Source organism: Onychomys torridus, chromosome 18, assembly GCF_903995425.1.
Source record: "Onychomys torridus chromosome 18, mOncTor1.1, whole genome shotgun sequence".
In the NCBI taxonomy this organism is placed as follows: Eukaryota; Metazoa; Chordata; class Mammalia; order Rodentia; family Cricetidae; genus Onychomys; species Onychomys torridus.
In genome coordinates, this window is record NC_050460.1 from 64,726,705 (window position 1) to 64,748,311 (window position 21,607).

The window sequence follows — 21,607 nt, forward strand, 5'->3', positions numbered from 1 at the left end:
TGGCCACAAAGGCTGCGGTCTCTGCAGTAACTACCGCTCAGGGCTTTGAGAGAGAAAATCCTCCCCACGTTCGCAGCTGCCTGTCACCCGTGGCTGAGCCAAATGCATCTCTGCCTCACGGTGCCCCGGGACACAATTAGGACATCTTCAAACTGTTGCTGCTGTCACGGCACCATGTGTCTGGAATTTATTTCCTCCTGTGGCGCTTCGCACGTGTGCCTCACCTCCTCCCAGAGCTTCCAGGCTCCTGCTGGGCCTGGGGTGCCATGCATCTGCAAGAGAGGGGACACTGGCTCCCTTCCCCTGCCACCTCCCTGCAGACAGGGAGTCCCTGATGTTATCTTCAGCCTGGCTAGACAGGGGATAGTCTGGACCTGGGGCAGGGAGAAAGAACAGTCTGGGGACCCCTGGGACCTCTGGAGCAAGAGGTTAGGGTTCAGCTCACCACCCCATAGAAGGGCACTTGGCTTGTCATTATTGTCTTCTGTGGGGTTCAGGCCTGGAGTTCAAGGCTGGCAAGGGAAGGAAAGGAAGGAGAGGGAGAGATGTAGAAGACAGAGACGTAGAAGACAGAGAGACATAGAAGACAGAGACGTAAAAGGCAGAGATGAAGGCTCTCACAGCCTGACCACTCTCGGAAGGCCATCTCTGTGTGTGTCATCTGGAGCTGGGCCAGCATATTGAGGAGTCAGTGGCCAGCCCTGTGACACTGCCAGGTGGAGTCAGGCGGGCTGAGTCTGCACTCAGAGCCCTTGTACACCACTCTAGTGGAGACAGGCTTCCCTGCCGAGGCAGCTCCTGGAGGGTGTCTGTGTCCTTAATGTCTCTTTCCCCAGTGACCTATGACCCCACTGGAGGCACAGAGTGGCCCGGAGCTAGCTGGTGCTCCATCAGGGTTCTGTGAAAAGGTTCCATGGGGAACCAGGGGCAGGAGAGGTCAGGGGTATTGCTCCAGAGGGGCAGCCGGCCTCTGAGCCACATTCTGCATCCTTGCTTGATAATTTACTTCTTGTTGGATGCGCTGTGAGTTAGGGAATGGGGTTCAGGGCCTGGGTGGGGGGTACCAGGAGGGGGTCCTGGCTGGGATATTGAGCTGAGTCCTGGTTCTGGGAGAGGCTCTTTGGGGACTGAGCCCAGCCCCCCTCTCCCTGCTGCCTTGTTCTCTTCTTGCCTCTCAGCACCCATGGTGGAGGCTCCGACAGGAAGTCAGGATGGGCAAACTGGAGGACCTGCATCCTCCTGTTCCAGCTGTTGTCTTGACTGGGAACTGACAATCTGTTAGCACTTTAGGCAGTGAGGCTCAGAGGAAGCGCAGGGCCAGCGTGGTGGGAGAGAGGTGCAGGCTAGCTCTTGGAGACTGGGGCTCTTGCCACCGGAGGCCCTACCCTGTCTGCGTGGCTGGAGCATACCTCTCCTGGCCTCTGTTTTCTTATTTGTGACAAGAAGGTTGAGGCAGGTAACCAACAGCGCACCCCACCCCACCCCATCCCAGGGTATTGCTGCTGGCATCTCCTATGTCCGCTCTCAACCAATGAATACCTACCCTGACTGAGCCAAGGATAGTCCCGGCCAGCAGGGCTAAGTGACCAGGCCAGCCACTAGTGACAGGTGCCACAGCCCATCAGCCCTGCCTGCCGGATCCAAGGGACTGTGAGTGCCTTTTCTGGTGTGTGTGGATTGGATAGTAGGGTACTCACTAGAGATGGGCACTGACCTCTTCTTACCCCAGGTCTTCTTCTGAGGTGACCGGGGCAGAGGGATGGACATGCTGACCTCCAGAGTTCCTAGGGAGTGGGGGCTGAGTGCTAATGCCATTCACAGGGCCTCTGTACATGCTCTTTGTGTCCTTGGCAGGATCTAGGAGTGTGCCCGAGACCCAGCTAGTGTCCTTCTTTCATGTTGTGGCTAGGCAGTGTGCAGGGCTACAGCTTTGGGGGCCTGTCCATGTTCTTCCTCTACCAACACCTCTGAGGCCCTGAACCTCTTTCCAGCATTCTTCCCTGCTTCCTTCCCATGCCCAGCAGCAGGGATAGGCCTGGGTTAGAAAGCCTAGCTCCTGCTAGGACCCTGCTTGTTGCCCAGCATTTCTGTGCATCTCTCCATCACTGCAAAGGGAATAATTACTCATGACAACTAGGTAAAGATTCAGTGACATTCTGAGACCACATGGTGGAAACAGATCTGACTCCTCCAAATTGTTCTCTGACCTCCACATGTGGGCTGTGGCCCATGAGCTCACACACATAATAAATAATAAATGTAACTTAAAAATTTAAAAAAGAAATAAGAGGGCTGGAGAGATGGCTCAGTGGGTAAGAGCACTGCCAGAGGACCCGGGTTCAATTCCCAGCGCCCACGGGGCAGCTCCAGGGGATCTAAAGGCAGCCTTTAGCTGACCTCTGCTGGCGTGCACGTGGTGCACATACATGCATGCAGACAAAACGCTCATGCACATAAAGTAAAATAAATCAATGTTAAAAATAATAAAGAATTCAACAAGCTGATGCGTAAAGCACAGCCCTTACCAGGCGCAGCACAGCTTCTGGCTTGTGGGAGCTCAGCAGGTATCGGAAGACGTAGTTTTTAAAATCATCACTATCACGGAGGGCCCAGGCCAGGAGCTGCTGCCTCTAGGAAGACTTTCTGAGTGTTGTATCCCAGGGATCTCTGCTGCCACTTCAGAAGCCCCCATTCTGGCCATTCTCCCGGGATGACACAGTTGGGCCACCTGCCTGTGCCTCATCTGCTCACAGTCTCACCCCTGCTAGAGCAGGGTCGGCGAGGCCTGCCAGCTGAGGACACCCAGACCTCTGGAAGTCCAGCGACTTGCACAGGGCTGCTGAGCAGAGCCTGGGAGGCCACGGAAGGGGGCGGGTGTTGTAAAGCGCCTTCTCAGGAATGTCAAAACATCTCCCCCTCCTCATAAGGTCCCAGTCACAACCAAAGTTTGAGTCTACGATAGTTCACCTGGCAAACTGATGAGTTTATTAGACTTCCTTGCAGAGCGTGGGGAGGGGGTCAGGCAGGAGTGTGGGTGACCTCAGAGCAGCCACACTGGAACATCTGCACTCTGAATGACAGCTCCTCCGTGGCCACATAGATGGAGCCTCCTTCCACGCATGTCCCCCAGCTTGTATGCTCTAGAACCTCCCTGTGACCCAAGGCCACATGTAACTAAGGAAGAATTGCATCCAAGTGGCTGGGAGAAGTGGCTGGAGACTCATGTGGGGGTCCAGCGACCCTTGCATCCCTTCCTCCTGTGAAGGAATCCAGCTGTGATGGATGACTTGTTGATGCAGGCACAGCTGGTCTGATGGAGAAGGCAGCTGTTTCCTGGGAGGATGGTATCTTACAGCGGAGTATGTGGAGGAGGTGGGGGGCCCTCAGTCAGTAGTGAGAAGACTGCTTGGTGGGTCCACTCACCCAGCTACTGGAAAGCCTGTGACTGAAGCGGGGAGACCTGGCCAGGGCTGATGACAACTTCTGGTGTCAAGTGACTAGAAGCCATTGAGGGCACCAGGAAGCCAGATTTAGCCTCTTTGGGCCTCCTTTTATCTGTGTCTTAGGAAGAGGGTGTCATGCTCTGGAGTGGCAGCCCACGGTGAGCTGCTTTTGGGATACCACGGCCCTCGGGAGAGATACAGCTCCTGACCTGGCTGTTTCCACGCCTGTGGGGGCAGCTGTTCCCTCGGTGATCCCAGGTCAGCTGAAAGAGGGCCAGCAGATGCTACAGCCCTAAGGATGCCACCAGGTCGCTGCCTGCTGACGGTGGCAGGATCAAGGGGCTTGTCCTGGCTGTTCTGGGGCCTAGTGGGTTATAGTGTAGGGCTGTGGACTCCCTTTTACCCTCTGAGGTCACCTTCTGGGCTCCACTGGAGCACCCTCTCCATATACACATGGGGATGAAGCAACCACCAGGCTGTGTCCAGCCTGGGGTATGCTCAGGCCCCCACTGCTCTGCTGAGCTCAGAGGGTCTCATGGGCGCCTGGCATGGTGTTCCCTCACAGACCGAGAACGCATCGGGCAAGACTCAGCCTATGAACAGGAAGGGAAGGTACAGTTCGTCATTGATGCTGTGTATGCCATGGGCCACGCACTGCACGCCATGCATCGTGACCTGTGTCCTGGCCGTGTAGGACTCTGCCCTCGCATGGACCCTGTGGATGGTACCCAGCTGCTTAAGTACATCCGAAACGTCAACTTCTCAGGTGGGGGCACGGAGCAGGACACTACTTGACTCTGGGGTGGCCTGGGCCATGCAGCTGCAGGGTATAGAAGTCTGGGTTCATGGGGGTGGGAATGGTGGTCTCTTCAGATGCTCTGTGCAGGAGTCTACCCAGAGATGCCTCTGTCTTGAGTTTATAAGCCTCCCTGTGCCTGGGTAAAGGCTCAGCAAAGTCCTTCCATGCAGGTATTGCAGGGAACCCTGTAACCTTCAATGAGAATGGAGACGCACCAGGACGTTATGACATCTACCAGTACCAACTGCGCAATGGCTCGGCCGAGTACAAAGTCATCGGCTCCTGGACTGACCACCTGCACCTCAGAGTAAGCATGAGGACAGGAGAGAACGTGGGGGAGCAGAGTGCAGAGGCCAGGCTGGGCCGGAGGTCTCTGGCTGACACCAAGCTATCTGAGAGTGAGTCGCTGGCCCCTCAGACCTCACTGGAAGGAGCTATTTCACCCAAGAGGCGCCCTGGGATTCCTCCTTGCCCTTGGGGTGATACCTCCAGCAGTGAACAGGATTGTCTTGCTTTGGGTTTTGTTGTGGTTGAGAGGAAGCACCCTTAGTGAGTTGTCTGGGGCTTGGACTCTGCCCTGCAAGGATGGAGGGAGAGACGCATTGCCAGCAGGCAAAGCAGGACACCTTGCAGTCTCTTCCAGGCATCCTGTCCAGGCAAGGAGCCCCTGCAGCCCTGCCCAGCACGGATCCCCTTATTCCACGTCCCAGAGCCTTCCCAGCTGGAGCAAGTGTCTCAGGATACTGTCCCTAAGGAGGGACAGAACCTGTTCCTGGAATAAGGTTCCCCTGTGTTAGGTAGAGAGAAGGTGGATGAGGATGTGCTGTGTGTGGAGGGCAGAGGCAGCCAGGCCTGTTCGCAGTGGCAGTCCAGCGCATGCACGTGTGTGCATACCCCGCTATACTGAAGTTCTGTGTGATCTTCCTGAGAGGCTGGTAGCTCTGTGAGGCAAATATTGTCCTGTCCCTGGGCCTGAAGGCTGGGTAGGCGTGTGTGTACAGCTCTGAAGGTCCCCTCTTCCCTCCCTGCCAGTCTGTCTGTCCCCAAGTCCCAGCTTGCCTGGCCCAGCCCAGGGCACCCTCCTGATGCCTGTTCTGCCCCTGGTCTAAGGAAGGGGCTGAGTCACAACAGTGTGGTAGGGTGAGGGCTGGGCTTTCCAGCCTTCTCCTAGGGTGACTAGGATGAGGCCATCTGAAGAGCCACAGCAGGCAAGCTTGCTGGAGCTGAGGGAGAGGGCCAGGGCTAGCAGGCTACCTAAGAGGATCTCCCAGTGAGGAGGCAAGGTGGCTTCATGCCAGCTACTGTTGGAACAGGTGGAGGACAGAGGCTCAGTGGGTCAAGGTGTTTTCTCAAAGGTTCACAGCCCCTAGCCACAGCATGGACCCTAGGACTGGGCCATCTTCATGGGAACCAGGGTTTTCCAGAGTATCCACCACCGTCCCGGGGCCTCATCATTCCTTTAGGACTACGGCGTAGCAACTGCTCCCTTTGGCTGCTAGAGTGAAGCATCCCATAATACACAGAACCCAAGAAAACCTCTTCATGCAGACTTCCTTTACCTCTTGCCCTTCCTCACTCCTTTCTACTCAGTTCTGGAACTCTCTGAACAGCCTCAACCAGCCAGGTACCTTCCTGCAGGACAGGGCATTCAGTAAAACGCACGACACACGCACGCGCACGCACGCACCCCGCAAGGTCCCATCTCAGGCTCGTGGCTCTGAGAACAAAATTACTGCCTGGCTCTTTAGAGCACTCCCTTTGATCAGGGCCTCCAGGTCAACCAGGCTCCCTGGCCCAGCACTTATAGCTTTCCTGGCCACCTGGTTACTCCCAACAATGTTGGTAGGGCACGCACCACTCCTGTGGCTTGCTTTGCTCCCAGCAACTGCATCTTCAGAGCCCTGGAGCCGTGTTCTCGTTTTGTGTCAGATGTAAAGGAATGCTAACCCCTGGGCACTCATTAAGTGGCTTCTGATTAAATCTTTGTTCCTTGTTTTCAGCTGAGCAGGACTCGGGAGTTGCTGGGTGGGAGGAAGCTCAGGACTGAGCTGTGAGGTATAGTTCCTCTTCCATGCCTGGGGCATGAGAACCACATGGGAGGGGCTTGTTCACACAGGCCGAGATCTAGGCGGGTTGAAATGGGCGTTTCTAACTCACTCCTGGCTGCATGATTTCCAGGCCTCGGAGTTTGAAAGTCAGGACTCCTGGGGTCTTGGTCTTGCACTGGTGCTCAGTATGACTCTAGGGTGTCATGTCTACGTTCTCTAGACTCAGTTTCTCCAGGCGAGTATTGAGTTTCAATTCGCGCTAGGTTAGTGGTGCCTGGGTCACGTAGGTGAGTTGTCTGATTCCCACTGTCTGCCAGTCAGCTCTGATGAAGTCCAGGAGGCTGGGCCTGTGGCCAGTGATGGGCCGATTCAGGTGTGCAGCCAGAGAGATCTCGGGGGTAAGGTCTGGGCGCTGCCTGCATGTCCTGAAGCCAGCTCTATGGTGCTGTCATTGCCAGATAGAGCGGATGCAGTGGCCAGGGAGTGGTCAGCAGCTGCCGCGCTCCATCTGCAGTCTCCCCTGCCAGCCGGGTGAGCGGAAGAAGACAGTGAAGGGCATGGCTTGCTGCTGGCACTGTGAGCCCTGCACAGGGTACCAGTACCAGGTGGACCGCTACACCTGTAAAACCTGCCCCTATGACATGCGGCCCACAGAGAACCGCACGAGCTGCCAGCCCATTCCCATCATCAAGTTGGAGTGGGACTCGCCCTGGGCCGTGTTGCCTCTCTTCCTGGCCGTGGTGGGCATTGCCGCCACATTGTTTGTGGTGGTCACTTTTGTGCGTTACAACGATACTCCTATCGTCAAGGCCTCGGGCCGGGAGCTGAGCTACGTGTTGCTGGCGGGCATCTTTCTGTGCTACGCCACTACCTTCCTCATGATTGCAGAGCCAGACCTGGGGACCTGTTCACTCCGCCGTATCTTCCTGGGGCTCGGCATGAGCATCAGCTACGCAGCCCTGCTCACCAAGACCAACCGCATCTACCGCATCTTCGAACAGGGCAAGCGGTCAGTCAGTGCCCCACGCTTCATCAGTCCAGCCTCACAGCTGGCCATCACCTTCAGCCTCATCTCCCTGCAGCTGCTTGGCATCTGTGTGTGGTTTGTGGTGGACCCCTCCCACTCAGTGGTGGACTTCCAGGACCAACGGACACTTGACCCCCGCTTTGCCAGGGGTGTGCTCAAATGTGACATCTCTGACCTGTCGCTCATCTGCCTGCTGGGCTACAGCATGCTGCTGATGGTCACATGCACTGTGTATGCCATCAAGACTCGAGGTGTGCCTGAGACCTTCAATGAGGCCAAGCCCATCGGCTTCACCATGTACACCACCTGTATCGTCTGGCTGGCCTTCATCCCTATCTTCTTTGGCACCTCACAGTCGGCCGACAAGGTGGGTGGTGGTGGCGTCAGGGTGCATGGCCGAGTGGGGATTGAGAGCAGGAGCCCAGAGCCCGGGCAGCCCCTGGAGACACCTTCTTTTATACCTCGTTCTGTTTTCTCTCTCAGTTGCAGGTTTTCCCCTCTGGGTTTCTCTTAATTTGTATTTCTTCCTCTTTTTTAAAATTTTATTTGTCCTTCCTTCCTTCCTTCCTTCCTTCCTTCCTTCCTTCCTTCCTTTCTTTTTTTTAAAGGAAGGGCATTTTTAAAAAGATTTATTTATTTGTCATGTATACAGAAGAGGGTGCCAGGTCTCATTACAGATGGTTGTGAGCCACCATGTGGGTGCTGGGAATTGAACTCAGGACCTCTGGAGGAGCAGTCAGTGCTCTTAACCTCTGAGCCATCTCTCCAGCCCCTTTATTTGTTTTTTTCTCTTTCCCACGCTGAGGGCAGGTACAGGCAGAGGCCACACCCCTCTATGGTGTGCCCTTGTGGTGTGTGGCCCCACACCTGAGGGAGATGGCAGCTTGAGAAATTGCTTTTGGCCTCACCAGGGGGAGGGGGTCACTGCTGGGCGTCCCTCCTGTGTGTCTTGGCAGGGACATCTGGGCCTGCGGCTGCCAGGCCACAACATGGCAGCTACGGCCCTCCTGCTTCACCCATCCCTAGTGCGTTCCTGTGTAAGTGAAGCCACGAGAGTCTGTGAAAAAAGGTATCAAGGATTTATTAAGATATAAAATGGGGAGAAAATGCACTCACCGATACAGAACCAAGTAAACAGCCATCGTGGTCCTCCATTCTGCCTGGGGTGAATGGAACCAGCAGTCTGATCTCTGACCACCACCAGAGAGAGCAAGCATGCCTCTCTCCTCTGTTTTAAGCAGTCATGTAACCTGCCAAGAGGCCATGCCCTAAGGCTGGTACTCCAAAGCTATTGGCAGAATGAATATCCACAACATTCCCGACCTCTCAGAGGTCAGACCTCTGCCTTCAGGTTCTGGGGCCCAATGTCATCCTGAACCCCTCCTCTCCTATCCTGGATCCCTCCTCTCCCATCCTGGATATCTGCCCTCTTATCCTGGGTCCTTGTCCTCTTATCCTGGATCTCTGTCCTCCCATTCTGGATCCCTGCCCTCCTATCCTGGATCCCTGCCCTCCTATCCTGGATCCCTGCCCTCCTAGGGGCTCCTCTTGGTACCTGGAAGGAGCTGCCAGGGTGTATCCCCATCAGAGATAGTCCCACCAGAATCCAGAGAGGGCTTGGCTTGCATCCTGAGCTGTATTAGAGGCTGTCCTCACCAGTGTGGCCATGCTTCCCAGCACTAGCCCTTCTCCCAGCCTCCAGATGGGGTCAGAGTGGAGAGATGGAGTGTTGAGTCCTTGCCACTCGGGACACCAGCCTCCAGAGAGGCTCCTGCAACTCTGGGTGTGGAGCTCTGACAAGCCAGAGCTAGGGAATACCCAGCACAAGCTGCGTGAGAACAGGCTGTATTGGAGCCATGAAGTGGGTATGGGGGGGGAGAGAGAGAGAGAGAGAGAGAGAGAGAGAGAGAGAGAGAGAGAGAGAGATGTAAGCATGGCCTTCTCACATGTGCCTGCTCAGCAGTAGATGAGCTATGTGTGAGGTACGCAGGGCTAATGGGCATGAGGGCTAATGTGCTGAGGGATTCACAGCTGCCTGTATGGAAGAGTGTGTGTGCACACAGGGGTGCAGGAGCTGGTGGGTACATACAGGTGGCCATGCAGCTGTCTGAATGGATCTGTGTATATGCATGTGCACCCAGGGAAAGGTGTAAATCAGGTGTGTGTGAGTTCAGGTATGTGTGTGTGTGCAGGTGTTAGCAGGACTGCATGGCTCCCCTGGGTGTGGTGTGAGGCAGACAGGGCTGTTCTGGTGAGCCAGGGATGGCTCTTTTGCCTTAGCCAGGATTCTCAGGATTAACAGCTGTGAGGTATTGCTGTGAGCCATCTAAAGTGGCCGTTCTCTTTTGTGTAAGGCCACTGCTCAGCCAGCCTTGCGTAGGATGTGGCTGTAGAGTCAGCTAGGATAGAGGAAGTTCCTGATTTGTACAGCACCCGCAGTCCCCACTGGATCAGCCTGAGTGAACGCTCAAAGTGGGCGGAGCTTCTCGGCTCCTGGGACCTCTCAGAACCCTGGCACAGAGACAGCGGACTATGGTCCACATATCCAAATCCTGCTCTCTCTGCTTTGTCCCCCATCAAATCCCATTCACCATTGGGGGCCTGAGGTTGTGGCTGACAGAACTTCAGAAAGAACTCCAAGAAGAAGATGCAGTGTCGGCTGAGCTGGTCTGCCTGAGAACAGGATGGTGGCGTAACTGACCCTGAGGCTGGGAGATGGTTAGGTGGTGAGGTCACATGGCCCCTCAGTCTGATGCCTTTAAGACCACACTGAGGTCTGGCTCCCTCCCTACGTTCCTTACCCTGACTCAGGTGCCACCTGAGCTCTAGAGGACCTTGGCTTCTCTAGAAGGGATCACCAGCCACCTGCTCCTGGGAGCCACGTATGCCTGTACACAGGGGACACCAGATATGGTGCTGGAGCCAGAGACCAGCTCCAGAGTTGGAGGGGAAGTCTGAGTCCTGGGGCAAGGAGAGGATCTAGGTGGGCAGCCATTCTACCTGGAGGTGGCCAGGGACCCTAGGGAGCTAGAGAGCAGATCTTCAGCAGCTTTAACTCTAGTCTGAGCTGCTCTTGACCTCTTTGTGTCTTCAGAAAGGCTGCTGGGCTGAAAAAGGAAATAACTCAGAAACAGTGACTGGGTTCAGCACTGGACGCCAGTTATAGATTGGGCAAAGGCACACACAGGGTTCCTGTGCACATACTATATACAGTCCAAAATGCTGCTCACTCTGCCTCTGTTAGTGAATAGTAGGGGCCATAAGCCCAAAGAGGCTTGCCCAGCATCTCACTATGGGCCAGGGTGGATGGCCCTTTCTCTCTCAGGACCTCTGTGACTTCAGAAAGAAGTGTAGGCTTGTGCCCTACACCACTGGGCCAGCCATGAGGTACGCAAGATGCCACTGGGAGCCCTGGCAGTCTTCTTGGAAGAACGGAGCATCCGCTGCACTCTAGAGCAGGAACCCAGGCTCGGGGCCATTTCCAGTCTCCTCCACGACAGCATCTGGGGCCCCAGCTGAGCTGAGACGGGTAGCCAGGGCCTGGTCACCTGTCAGAAAGGAGGAGGTGGGAGAGAACCTGGGCGGGGCTGTGGCAATTGCTGGGCTCTGTTTGGAGGGCTTCCGCCATTGAAGAATGGATTATCCGACACCCAGATGAATGGGCTTTCATTTTACTAAACATCTGTCACCGTTAGTGCTGGTGAGCAAGCGTGAAATGAGCTTTGCCTGCTTTACCGCCACAGCCGTCTTCCGCTGGGTGTCGTGTGTCCCCTGCCAGGGCCTGTTCCACACGGCTGGCACAAGGTGGATAGTCACTGGATGAGGGGCTGCTGGGAGCCATTCCAAGGCACCAGCGGGTGCTCATGTCACCCACAGCAGCCCTGTGCAGGGACTGCTCCTGCAGAGGTCAGCTCTGGTCCCCAAGAGCTGTGCTGGAGACATTTCTCCAGGTGGATGTGGGGGCTGTTCCACGGGTTTCTACCACTTTACTACACACAGACGGTGCCTCCCACACCCTGACCACTGTTAACCCTGCCCTCACCACAGCCCTGTGAGGTAGGTACTATAGTTTTCAGGTCTGTGTTGTACATAAGGAAACTGAGGCACAAGGACTGACCTGTCCAAGTTCACAAGCTAGGATGTGAGTCCCAGGAGTTCTGAAGTCCCAGCTCCATACGATGACGTCAGGTCCGAGCAGGCCTATCCTGGCTATGTCTGTCTATTCCTAGGAGGGTGCTGGACAGGTCAGGGCCCTCTAGGATGAGAGGTAGCTGAGCAGATTGGGGTGGATGGAGCAGGGCAGGGCAGGGCCAGGTGGGTGGAGTCTTGGCAGAGCGTGCGGGACTGTGTGCCAAGAGGTGGAGCCTCTCTGACGCCCCACCTGCGGCCACCCACAGCTGTACATCCAGACAACCACACTGACGGTCTCCGTGAGTCTGAGTGCCTCTGTGTCCCTGGGAATGCTCTACATGCCCAAAGTCTACATCATCCTCTTCCACCCGGAGCAGAATGTGCCCAAGCGCAAGCGCAGCCTGAAAGCCGTGGTCACTGCAGCCACCATGTCCAACAAGTTCACGCAGAAGGGCAACTTCAGGCCCAATGGCGAAGCCAAGTCAGAGCTGTGTGAGAACCTGGAGGCCCCAGGTGAGTGCGTCACCCCGTCCCTGTCTCCCAGGCCCCGCCCCCTTCCTGCACAAGCAGCTGCAGGCCTGCTCTCTGGTAACCACTGGGAGACAGTAGGTTGCAGATGAGCACAGCTGCCCCACCCAGCCCTTCCTGGTGGCTTCAGAGGCTCCCTGTGGGTGGCCACATCCTTCCCTGCCAGCTGACCTGGTTCCTGCAGGGTGCTGAGACCCCACCACATCCTTGTTCTGGCAGCATCTCTCAGTCCCTCTGGGGGCAGGGCTGCCACAGAGGCCCAGTTCCTGGAGTAACCCAGAAGGGATCTTTGGCTTTGTCCCTAATGGGGTCTGAAAGGTGAGGACAGAGGACATGGCCGTCCTGGGATGGGTGGGTGAGGATGGAGTGGTTGGGACTTTGATGTCCCTGTGGATCAGCATCTCCCCCAGGGGCTTGTCAGAGATCTCAGAAAGAGGGTCACGAGCTGAAGGCAGCATACAGAGCCGGTTGGTGACAGAAGGGACCAGCTCGACCTGGGCTTGACCCCAGAGGAAGTGAGACTGACCTCGACATGGTGTCTTTTCCCTGTGCTATGGTTTCCCTGTCTCTGGGGTCCCCATCCTCTATGTGGGGCAATACACCAGACTTCAGATGTGCCCCCCACCTTGTGTTAACAGCTTCCCCCACCCCTTACTTCCCTGTTCTTGCTCCTCCTCCTCCTAAAGAACCATGTAACCCCTGCCCTCTGATCCTGGCTCTCCCTTCAGGTACTGCCTGAAGTTGGGAAGGGGCAGGGTGTCCCCTCTGGCTCCCATGTTCTCCTGACTGTCAAGGATCCTCAGAGCAGCTGCATCTCTCTTTCTGGCCTGAGCACGGGGACTCTTTGCTCCTTCCTGTGGACATTTGCCCATTCCAGCCTGATTCCTTCAAGGCCCTGCACACCAGTGCAGAAGCAGCTTTGCACACAGCTCCACACGCAAATGGACACTCACATGCACACAAACACATGCATTCACACACATGCACATGCTGTTTCTCAAGAGCAGGATGTATCAATGCTATAACTCAGGAGGATGGTACTATTACACTCGTCAATCAGAGGGGACCACAGGGCCGAGGGCCTTCACAGAGTTCTGATGGCCCCACTGACATTGTCCCTCTGCCTTGCTCAGGCCAATCACAAGGCCATAAAAGGAAGTATGGCAAGTAGGGGGAAGCCAAGTCCCCAACCCTGCTCCTGCGAGGGAGGGCCAGAGGTGGCAGCTCCTTTTGTGCCCTGTCTGTCAGTGACAGGGCTGCACAGTGATCAATTCTAGGGACAGCCCAGATGAGGGGGTGTGAGAGGGAGGAGTGGGGAGGTGTCACTTCCATGGAACAGGGACATTTTTCACCCTGTCAAGTTCAGGCCAGATATCTTTAAACAAACAACAGAATAAATAATTTAGAACCCTGATTGTAGGCGGATTGGCACAGAATCACAGGGCAACAAGTGGTGGCTGTTAGCCTTGTGCCTCAAGCTGGCTTGCAAATTGCTATATGGTTGGCTGGTGATGGAGAACCCTTGGGATGGCTCTGCCACACCCTCACGCTTTCACTCACAAAGAGGGTACTGCTACAGCGCCAGGCACCCACCCTGGCCTCGCTGCCACGGCACCTTTCTGTCCAGCATCTTACAGCTGAGGGTTTCATCTGCCCTGGCCCGAGTCCCAGCTGCTGTGTTCGTCGGCATGTGGTTTACAGGTAGAGATGTTCCTGTTTGAGGAGGGTTAATTTGTTAGCTGGTTATATGGCAGAGGCTGAGGAGGCCCAGAAGGTGGCCCAGGTCCCCTCCTTTATGGCTGATTCTTCCTGTGTGCCTTACTGCTAGCCAACTTGCTGTTCCCATTTTCCAGATGGTGAGACAGGCTTTGAAAAGGGTTCAGGGCCCCCTGGTTTGCAGCTGAAAGCCAAGACACCCATTCTACAAGCCCTGGAGCCAGTGATTCCAGGAGTTTAGAGGAAACAGACAGCTCTGACTAGTGGGACCCAGATGTCCCTTGCCATGTGTTTTTTTCTTGTCCCCTTAACAACTCCTGGTGCAGCAGGGCCTGAGGTGTGCATTCCCCTGCAGGGGGTTAGCTCCCACCACTGCTGAGGTTTCTTTCTCTCTCTAGGCCCTGAGCCACTGGAGAGTCTTGCAACTGGGAAACAGTTTCCATCTGTTTGCACAGGGAATGATGGAGTCGGGGGAACTGGTTCATGGAAGCCAGGACTGCCCCCTGTGGCTCTGCTGGGGCAATGGGGTTCAGATGGTGAAGTGTTGCAAGTTTTGGCAGTCATTTGGGAAAAGAATTCTGGGCACAAAGGGCCACCTTACTTGTTTATTCTAACTGTAGGTAGGGAAACTGAGGCTCAGCAGGAAAAGGAGGGAGCCACCCAATGTTACCCAGGAAGGAGGAAATTCCCTCCGACTAGAATGAACCTCTACATGTTTCTCATCCAGCACACCTGCCATCCTGCATCCCAGCCTCTTCTCCTGAGTTCTCCTAGTCCATCCCAGGCCCAGGATGCCTCCCAGTTCTGTCCCATCATCCTGCAATCTTGGTTATCCAGCTTCCTGAAGAGATTCAGGGGTGCTTTGCATACCACTGTTCTTATCTTTCCCTGAATGTTAGGGCATGTTTACTTCCATTGTACCCAGCTTCTGTTTGATACGTCTTCAGACAGGGAGCCTACTACCACTTAAGGTCACTTGCCCCACCCTATCCCTGGCCAGGAGAAAGTTATTTCTTTAGCTGAACTGAACTCTGGTCCTGAGGTCCCAGAAGAAAAACCAAGAGGCTCAAATCAGGCAAATGTTTTTCTCTCTCTAATGTCAAAGAAGATGATAGGTGGGCAGGAGTGAGGTATGGGCCCAGGTTCCTTCCATCTTGTTGCTCTTTTGGTTCCCCAAGGATTGAGGCCATCTCCAGTGTTTGCTCTACTCGTGAAGCAGACAAGAGAGGGCAGAAGTGCCTGGAAACAACTGTTTTGCTCTCACGGTGGTGGAAGCTGCACGTCATTTGTCCTAGTTAGCTTTTCTATTGCTGTGATAGACACCATGACTAAAAGAAACTTGGGGCCACCGGCAGGGGAAGTATTTATTTCATCCTAAAGGTTATAGTCCATCATTGAGCTAAAGCAGAAACACAGGCAGGATCTTGAAGCAGAAACCACAGAGGAAGGCTGCTTACTGCCTTGTTCTCTGGCTCATGCTTTGTTAGCTTTTTATACAGCTCAGATCCACTTGCCTGAAGATGGTGGTGCCTACAGTGGGCTGGCCCTTCTGTATAATCATTAAGACAATTCCTCACAGACAAGGCCACGGGCCAATCTGATCTGGCTAATCCCCCAATTGAGAGAGACTGCTTCAAATGACTCTAGGCTGTGTCAAGTTGATAACTGGCCTTAACTAGGACACCATCCCTCCCTTGGATTTAATTAACAAGATTTACCATGGAGCCTGCTCAGCTTCAAGAGAGACTGGGAAACATTGTCCTTAACCTGGCAGCCATGTGCCCAGTGTAACAGGGACCAGGAGACAACTTGTGGACCTCCATGCTGCCCTGCCCCATCTCCTCTCTTCTAGGTCACCTGTCCCTGGTCCATCTCCATGGGTGTGTCTCCTTTTCAGAGCTGAAAGAGTCCCAAGGGAAACAAGTCAGCTCTAAGATGAGGAGAATATCTTTTCCCATCCAGCCCCTCTCCACCCCAACCCCAGGCACCATCACTGCCACTGATGGAGACCCCCAAACCTCTCAAGGCAGGACAAGCCGAGGGTGTGGCCAGCCTCCTCATGCCTCTGGTCTTGGTTGACTGACAACAGAGGCAACCCTCCTTTGGTCTCACTGTGCTCTGGTGGGGTAGGGGAGACCCACATTGCCTCTGAGAGCTGATGTCATCATCTGGCTGGGATCCTAGGGCAGGATCCTTGAGGGTGCTGTGGCCAGGAAAGGGGAGGACCTCAGATGTGCCATATCAGTCTCAGCTCGGGTGGAGGACATGAATGAGGGCCAGAATGACCAAGGCAGAGAATGCCTGGTCCAAGGTCTCCAGGCTGAAGGGGACAGGCCCCCAGAAGTGGACAGGATAGGTGCCCCAGCGTCTCCAGGATCAGGGACTAGTGTCTTGCTTGGGCAGAGGGCATTGTGAGCCCACTGCATGTCTCAGCTGCTTGCCAAGCGAGGCCTCCCCCTGGCTGCCATTCTTTCCCCTCAGTCCTAGTCTACTTCTCTAGGCCACCATGCTAACACACTGAGTGTTTTCTTTTCCAGAATGTCTGGGCCTGAACCTCTGAAAGATTTCCCTTGGAGAATGTTCTAAGATTCTGTAATTACATCATACATCCAAAGAACTATTTTAAGTCATGATAGAGTTAGGAGTTGACAAGGGTTCTCTAGTGGGGAGGTGCTTAGCGAGGTGCTGAAAGATGGGGTCACATCTCAGTGACATTGTGAGGAGGAGGCATGCTCCAGGTAATGGCTCACCTGAGCAAAGAGGTGGTGGTGGGAATCCTGTGTGGAACCTGGGGATGATAAGAGAGACAGACAACTTTGGGACAGGTGTGCCCAGCACCCAGTTGGTACCCTGGGCTGGGACCCTGATGGAGTTCTGTGTGGGCAGTGCCTCTGGGGAAGGAGGCCTTGGGGGGCGTCAGTGCTGACTCCTGGCTCTCCTGATCTCTCTCCAGCACTGGCCACCAAACAGACCTATGTCACCTACACCAACCATGCCATCTAGCTGGGCTGAGGAGCCACCGAGTGACGGAGTCACAACCTCCAAGGAAGGTGCATCGGGCCAGGGCCACTCCTGCGGGCCGATGTCCTGCCTGCCCCATGGGCATCCACCCATGTGGCTTGGTGCTGAGGACAGTAGAACCCCCAGCCGTCACTGCTGGGCAAGCCGTGGTGGGCAACTGGAGGAGGCTGAATGGCCGGGGCAGTTCCAGATTGTGCCACACAGGCCTTCCTTCTGGACCCATGTCGTGCCCAGCCCCAAAGCACAGGGGCTTGGTCTCCAGATCCTAGCCCTGACTTTTTCTCCCTCCCGCCTCCGTCTGTCCTGTTGGTGACCCGGGTTGGTCCTTGGCGTCTTTGCGTTTCTCTTCCGTCTTTTGCTCTGCATGTCTTGTCTGTTTGGGCTCTTTGCTTCTGTATTTTCTTTTTGCCCCTGCCCTTACTCTGCCATCTGCTCTGCCCCTCGCCTCCGGCTCCCCTGAGTCACCCCGTCCCATGTCACTTCTCATGCATTCTTCTTTTCCGTCCCATCGACTTCATTTTCTTCCAGTTTTGTTCCCTTTACTCCATCCACCAACTCACGTTACAAAAGAGAAAAAAAAAGGGGGAGGGGATAATCAAAACACAAAAAAGCCCAAACACAACTAATCCTGAGTGTGTTGCAAAGTGCTGCGTCCTCCTGGTGGCCTCTGTGTGTCCCTGTGGCCTGCAGCCTGCTCGCCCACCCTACCCGTCTGCCGTGTGTCCTGCCCGCCTGCCCGCCTTGCCTTTCCTGCCAACGACACGGAGTTCAGTGCCTGGGTGTTTGGTGATGGTCCCTGATGTGTAGCATGACTGTTTTTATACTGAGAACATTTCTAATAAAGATAAATACATGGTTTTGCACCTGGCCTGTGCGTCCTCTGAGGGCCCCATGCTGAGCCACAACTGGTGGTCAGAAGCAGAAGGGCAGAACTTCAGAAGGCTGCTGGGGGCGGGACTTGGTATCCCAGGTAAAGTGAGCAGGACACTGAAGAATATTCCAGTACCTACTGGGGCCGGAGAGGTGGCTTGGTGATCACACAGTGTAACATAAATCTTAAAAAGTCTTTGTAATAAAAATCCTGGAGCCCGATATTGGGGTAATTTCTGAAAGATCAGAGAGACAGAACAAGCCACAGCCAACCTCACCTCGCCAACTCCTCAGCTGATCCTGTTTCCTCAGACTGGAAGCCTCTGAGTCCTCACCTGAATGGATCTCAGCTGAACTGCTGCTCAAAGGCTAAAAGCTTAAAAGCCTCTAGTTCCTGGTCCTCACGCCTTATATACCTTCCTGCTTCCTGCCATCACTTCCTGGGATTAGAGGCATGAGATCTCAAGTGCTGGGATTAAAAGTGTGTGCCACCATACCTGGCTCTTTTTCCAATGTGGCCCTGAACTCACAGAGATCTAGATGATCTCTGCCTCCAAAATGCTAGGATTAAGGGTGTGTGCCACCACTGTCTGGATTCTATGTCTAATCTAGTGGCTGTTCTGTTCTCTGACCCCAGATAAATTTTATTAGGGTGCACAATATGTTGGAGGGCACAATATATCACCACAATACGGCATCTTGGAGAAGACCCAAGTTGGGTTATCAGCATCAACATCAGGCATAGTTCCATGCTCCAGCGGATCTGCTGCCCCCTCTTCTAGAGCTCTTGGGTATCTGCACTCACCCATGCACATATCTACACACATATGCATATAATTAAAAGTAAGACATCGTTAAAGAAATAAGTACCTACATCTCTCCTGGCCCCTGCTCCCTCCAGCCAAGGGCATCCCTTACAGATTTTGGTTCAGGGCATCAGGGTCCCCAGGTCCACCCTTACTTTCCTATCTTCAGGTGCTAAGGTACCCAGGACCCATGGGTCGGCACATGGTACTTCAGGGGTGTGACTCTCTGTGGGTCTGCGCGTCTGTCTGTTCTGGATGCATCCAGCTCCTCTGTGCATGCATCTTTTGTTGTGTGTGGAGGTCTGGTGTAGACAGCTGGCCTAGATTAGTGGCAAGTGTGTTCAGCAGGTGTGCAAGTGAGCGTTGTTGGCAGCTGGCTCCCTTGACAGGTCAGGAGGTAGGCAGGGGGCGTGGCTGCGATGCTGGGCTCTGCTGGGAGACAATTACAGAGCTGGTGGCATAAGGAGGCCACAGCTGGCTGTGGGACTCTGGCCTGGGTCCTGGCACTGCCCCTTCCCCAACTCTCCCACCCCATAGCTAGATGACAGGATCTGGAGCACCAAAGGGACCTAGGGGCTCCGGGCAGGGAGGCATCAGGGATCAAGTGTGAGATCTGCAGACAAGATCATTGTGTGGTGCACCAGTTGAGGTCCCCGACACCATGAGCCAGCCCTTACTCGTGGGGCCAGCTGTGTCCAGCCTCTGCCTTCCATTACCATGTCTGCTCATGGCACCCTGCAGCTGCTAGTGACAGGGAGGAGCAAGAACAGTTGTCTCCCTCTGTCTGCTAGGATGGGCCCAGGACCTCTCAGATTAGGGTCCGTCAAGCACTGTGCTAGCACTAGGCTCAGTCAGGCAAATGTAGAATACCGGATCATAGGTGATTTCTGGAAGCTTCCACGTAAGCAGGTGTATGGGGGAAGGATTGAATTCGAAGGGAAAAAGGCATCTTCTGGGGAATTCCTACAACACCCCAGCCTGGGCACCTTGCCCCTCGGCTCTGAGACTCAAGGCTAGGCATGTTGTAGAAGGCCTACAATGGCAGCTTGGCCCATGTGTGGGAATCTTGCCATTGTTCTATGATGGAATCTGCACTCAATGGGGGCCATACCTCTCTGTTCAGGAGGGGATGGTGGGAGTGGCCAAGGTCAGTCCTCAGTCTCCCCTGTCACCCCCACCCCGTGGGCAGGCACAGGCTGAGGAAACCCACCTGCCAGGGAGTCGCCCTCAGGAAGCCAGACTAAACTCTGAAATGAAATCCTGAGGAATGAAGATGGCCGCATAGTTTAGTAGGGAAGCCTTGGGCTGGGTGCATTCTGAACCCCTGAACCCAGAGTGCGGGCACAGAATCCTGAGACTGGAAGAAGTGACCTGCAAATCCGGGGGCCCGGCTATATGGGGAAGTAGATAAGGGTCCTGTACTCACTGCCTGGAAGACACTGTCAGGGAAGCGATGGAAATGCTGTATGACCAGCTCTGAGGAGGTGAGGCTGGGCCAGCTGGCAGCTCCCATCCTAAATTCTAAGTTAAATTTTATTATCATTTCTTATTGTCCGGAGATGGTATCACCCCCTCTTGCGCTCTAGGCAAGCGCTCTACCCCGGCACCCCAGCATGGTCCTCTCATTCTCTTTTCAGTTCTGAAACAGCCTTCTCTACACCGACTCTACATGTAACTTCCAGTTCTGTGCCCCAGCCCACCCCCAGAGCCACGTGGATAGGTCTGTGGTATTGTGTTCCCAAAAATATTGTGCAGGCCAATAAACTTATCTGGGGTCAGAGAACAGGACGGCCATAATATTAAACATGAGGCTAGGCAGTGGTAGCACACGTCTTTCATCCTAGTATTCCAGAGACAGAAATACCTCTGGATCAAGTTCAAGTTCAAGGCCACATTAGGAACAGCCAGGCAAGGTGACACACGCCTTTAATCCCAGAAATCCAGCCTTTAATCCCAGGGAGTGACAGCAGAAAGTAGAAAGATATATGAGGCGTGAAAAAGGCCAGAACCTAGAAGCATTTGGCTGGTTAAGCTTTTAGGCTTTGAGCAGCACAGTTCAGCTGAGATTCATTCTGGATGAGGACTCAGAAGCTTCCAATCTGAGGAAACAAGACCAGCTGAGGAACTGGCGAGGTGAGGTAGCTGTGGCTTGTTCTGCTTCTCTGATCTTCCAGCATTCACCCCAATACCTGGCTCCAGGTTTGTTTTTATTAATAAGACCTGTTAAGTTCCTGCTACATAGGTCTGCACCCCAGGCCACCCCCTGAGCCACCTGGATAGATCTGCACCCACACCCACCCCTACGCCCCAAGCCACGTGGACAGGTGTGCACACCTCCACCCACCCCTGAGCCACATGGACAGGTGTGTGCTCTGTGCCATCCCCTGAGCCATGTGGACAGGTGCCACAGATGCCTAGGATTTTATATTTCAGTAGGACAGGGATTGGAAGACAGAAAGATGGAATCCCAATAGGGCCTGGATTATCCTGGAGTTTCAGTCTTCAGGAGGTTAAGTGGGGGACCACACCCCCAGTACCATCTCTATCCTTGCTTACACAGCACAGCCAAGACATTTTCCAGGCCACAGCTCTTCACCAACCTGGGGAAGCTGCCCAGGGATGGCTGAGGTACTGTGTGGGGGTCCATTGTGGACCAGGCCTTGGGGTTGGTGAAGCCAGGGGGACCAGCAGTGCCCATCTACAAGCTTGCCTATGGTTCACAGATGGGACAGCTGCTCCTGCCTGGGCCAGGGCCAAGAGCTGCCAGGTGAGATGGACAGACACGTGGCACCTTCTCATTCCTCTTGGACCCAGTGAGACCAGCTGTGGCATGCTGAGCTGAATCCTGGGTCCTTTGAGCTCCAGGGCTGGCTCTGCTAAATGCCTAGTCTGTCCTCCTAGCAACTTCTTGGCCCCCGGAATTGGAGGCCAAGAAGGCCTGGGGTCCAGAGCTAGGGCAGAGGAGACACCAATTAGCACTGTGCCAGCTGTCCCTGAGCCACCTCTGCCCTCAATCCCACCAAGGGAGTCCCAAGGAGGGACTCACCCTGAAGGTACCTGGAGAAAGCCTGAGCACTTTCATTACAGTCTCATGAGGGTCCCACACGCTCCCAGAGTCTAGATGTGCATTGAGCGTCCAGGGTAGACTGAGGTGCTTCCCTGTACCCTCAGCTTCCCTGTACAGCCCTGGCCATCCCCCAAGCCTCAGCCCTGGGCCC

At 54.8% G+C, this 21,607-nt stretch overlaps 1 protein-coding gene across 1 annotated transcript in view; it reads left to right on the plus strand.

Annotated features, from left to right (window-relative positions):
• Nucleotides 1–17,576, plus strand: part of Grm4 (glutamate metabotropic receptor 4) — a 93,064-nt gene extending 75,488 nt beyond the window's left edge. Inside the window, exons 7-11 of the mRNA XM_036167524.1 lie at nt 4,009–4,209; nt 4,413–4,549; nt 6,749–7,684; nt 11,715–11,961; nt 16,646–17,576. Coding sequence (XP_036023417.1) covers nt 4,009–4,209; nt 4,413–4,549; nt 6,749–7,684; nt 11,715–11,961; nt 16,646–16,695 — 1,571 coding nt within the window. The 3' untranslated portion in view covers nt 16,696–17,576. The remainder of the gene's footprint in view (nt 1–4,008; nt 4,210–4,412; nt 4,550–6,748; nt 7,685–11,714; nt 11,962–16,645) is intronic.
• The last annotated feature ends 4,031 nt before the right edge of the window (nt 17,577–21,607 follow it).